The sequence below is a fragment of the Octopus bimaculoides genome, chromosome 30, assembly GCF_001194135.2.
Source record: "Octopus bimaculoides isolate UCB-OBI-ISO-001 chromosome 30, ASM119413v2, whole genome shotgun sequence".
In the NCBI taxonomy this organism is placed as follows: Eukaryota; Metazoa; Mollusca; class Cephalopoda; order Octopoda; family Octopodidae; genus Octopus; species Octopus bimaculoides.
The window spans coordinates 2,195,739-2,197,089 of NC_069010.1; the positions used below are offsets into that span (position 1 = coordinate 2,195,739).

The 1,351-nt window shown below is 40.7% G+C and overlaps 1 protein-coding gene across 1 annotated transcript in view; it reads right to left on the bottom strand.

Annotated features, from left to right (window-relative positions):
• LOC106874515 (A disintegrin and metalloproteinase with thrombospondin motifs 18) overlaps positions 1–1,351 on the bottom strand; it is a 42,166-nt gene that overhangs the window by 20,087 nt on the left and 20,728 nt on the right. Inside the window, exons 9-10 of the mRNA XM_014922269.2 lie at positions 1,113–1,164; positions 237–392 (exon numbers count right to left, since the gene is read on the bottom strand). Coding sequence (XP_014777755.1) covers positions 237–392; positions 1,113–1,164 — 208 coding nt within the window. The remainder of the gene's footprint in view (positions 1–236; positions 393–1,112; positions 1,165–1,351) is intronic.

A 1,351-nucleotide genomic window follows, 5' to 3' on the forward strand; every position in this document is an offset into this window, starting at 1 on the left:
TATATATATATATATATAAGACAGTCTTCCATACAGTTCTACCAGATTCACTCCCAAGTCAGATCAGGGCTTTAGCAGAAAAAACTTGCTCAACGTGCCATACAGTGGGACTGAACCTAAAATCACATGGTTGTAAAGCAAGGCTATTAACCACACAGCCATGCCCATGATGCAACAGACATGTATATCTACAGACGTTCCAGTCATGCCCATCCCTTGTATTAAGTATTACTTACATGTATTCCCATCACAGGGTTTCATCGGGCAGGTGTAGCAGCAGGCTTGGGCAACAGACGTCTGGTAGCACTCCCACTGGTGGCTCTTAGACACCTGTTCACAGGTGAGGTTCGTACCCGAGATTCGATTCTTCTGGTCTCGCAATGGACATTCGTCTGTGGCAGAATCGGCGCATGGGTGGGAACAGAAAATTGAAATAGAGAAAGAGACATGTGTAAAATTTTATTCATAACAAGAGGAATTCATGACGTAGTAGTAGTATTAGTGTTATTATTATTATTATTATTAGTAGTAGTAGTAGTAGTAGTAGTAGTAGTAGTAGTAGTGGTGGTGGTAGTGGTAGTAGTGGTGGTGGTGGTGGTAGCAGCAGTGCTGGAGTTAGTAGCAGTGGTGATGGTAGTACAGTAGTGGCTGTAGTAGAGGTAGTTGGGGTGGTAGGAGTCGAGTGGTAGTGGTGACGGTTGTGGTAGTAGTAATAGTGGTGGTGGTGATTATGGTGGTAGTATTAGTAGTAGTTGTGGTGGTGGTGTTGGCAGTTGTGGTGGTAGTAGTAATAGGGTGGTGATGGTAGTAAAAGTAGTCGTGGCAGTGGTAGTAGTGGTGGCTGTGGTAGTAGCAGCAGCAGCAGTAGCAGTAGCTTTAGTAGTAGTAGTAGTAGTAGTAGAAATAGTAGCAGTAGCAACAGTAGTAGTAGTAGTAGTAGTAGTAGTAGTATTTTTAGGACAAGAACAGAACACAAAGCATCATAACTAAAAATATCGCAAGGAATTTTATCTGTTGTTTTACTGATTCCACCATCCACCACCTGTTTTTTTTTTTTGTTTTTTTTTGTGTTCCATTGTTTTTTTTAATCAAGGAAGCTTTCTTTTACCAACCTGCAACCTCTGGGGCTTCTCTATCTGTAACACATTTCCCATTCATGCACCACTGGATAGGAAAAAAGTAGAAGGAAAAAACAAAACAGATTTATTTAGGTCAAATAAAAGTAAATTAGACAAAGAAGGAAGATGGAGGAAATTAGCAAAAGTAGAGAGGAAAAAACAGATATGTTTTAAAATTACAGACGCAGGAGTGGCTATGTGGTAAGTAGCTTTCTTACCAACCACATGGTTCT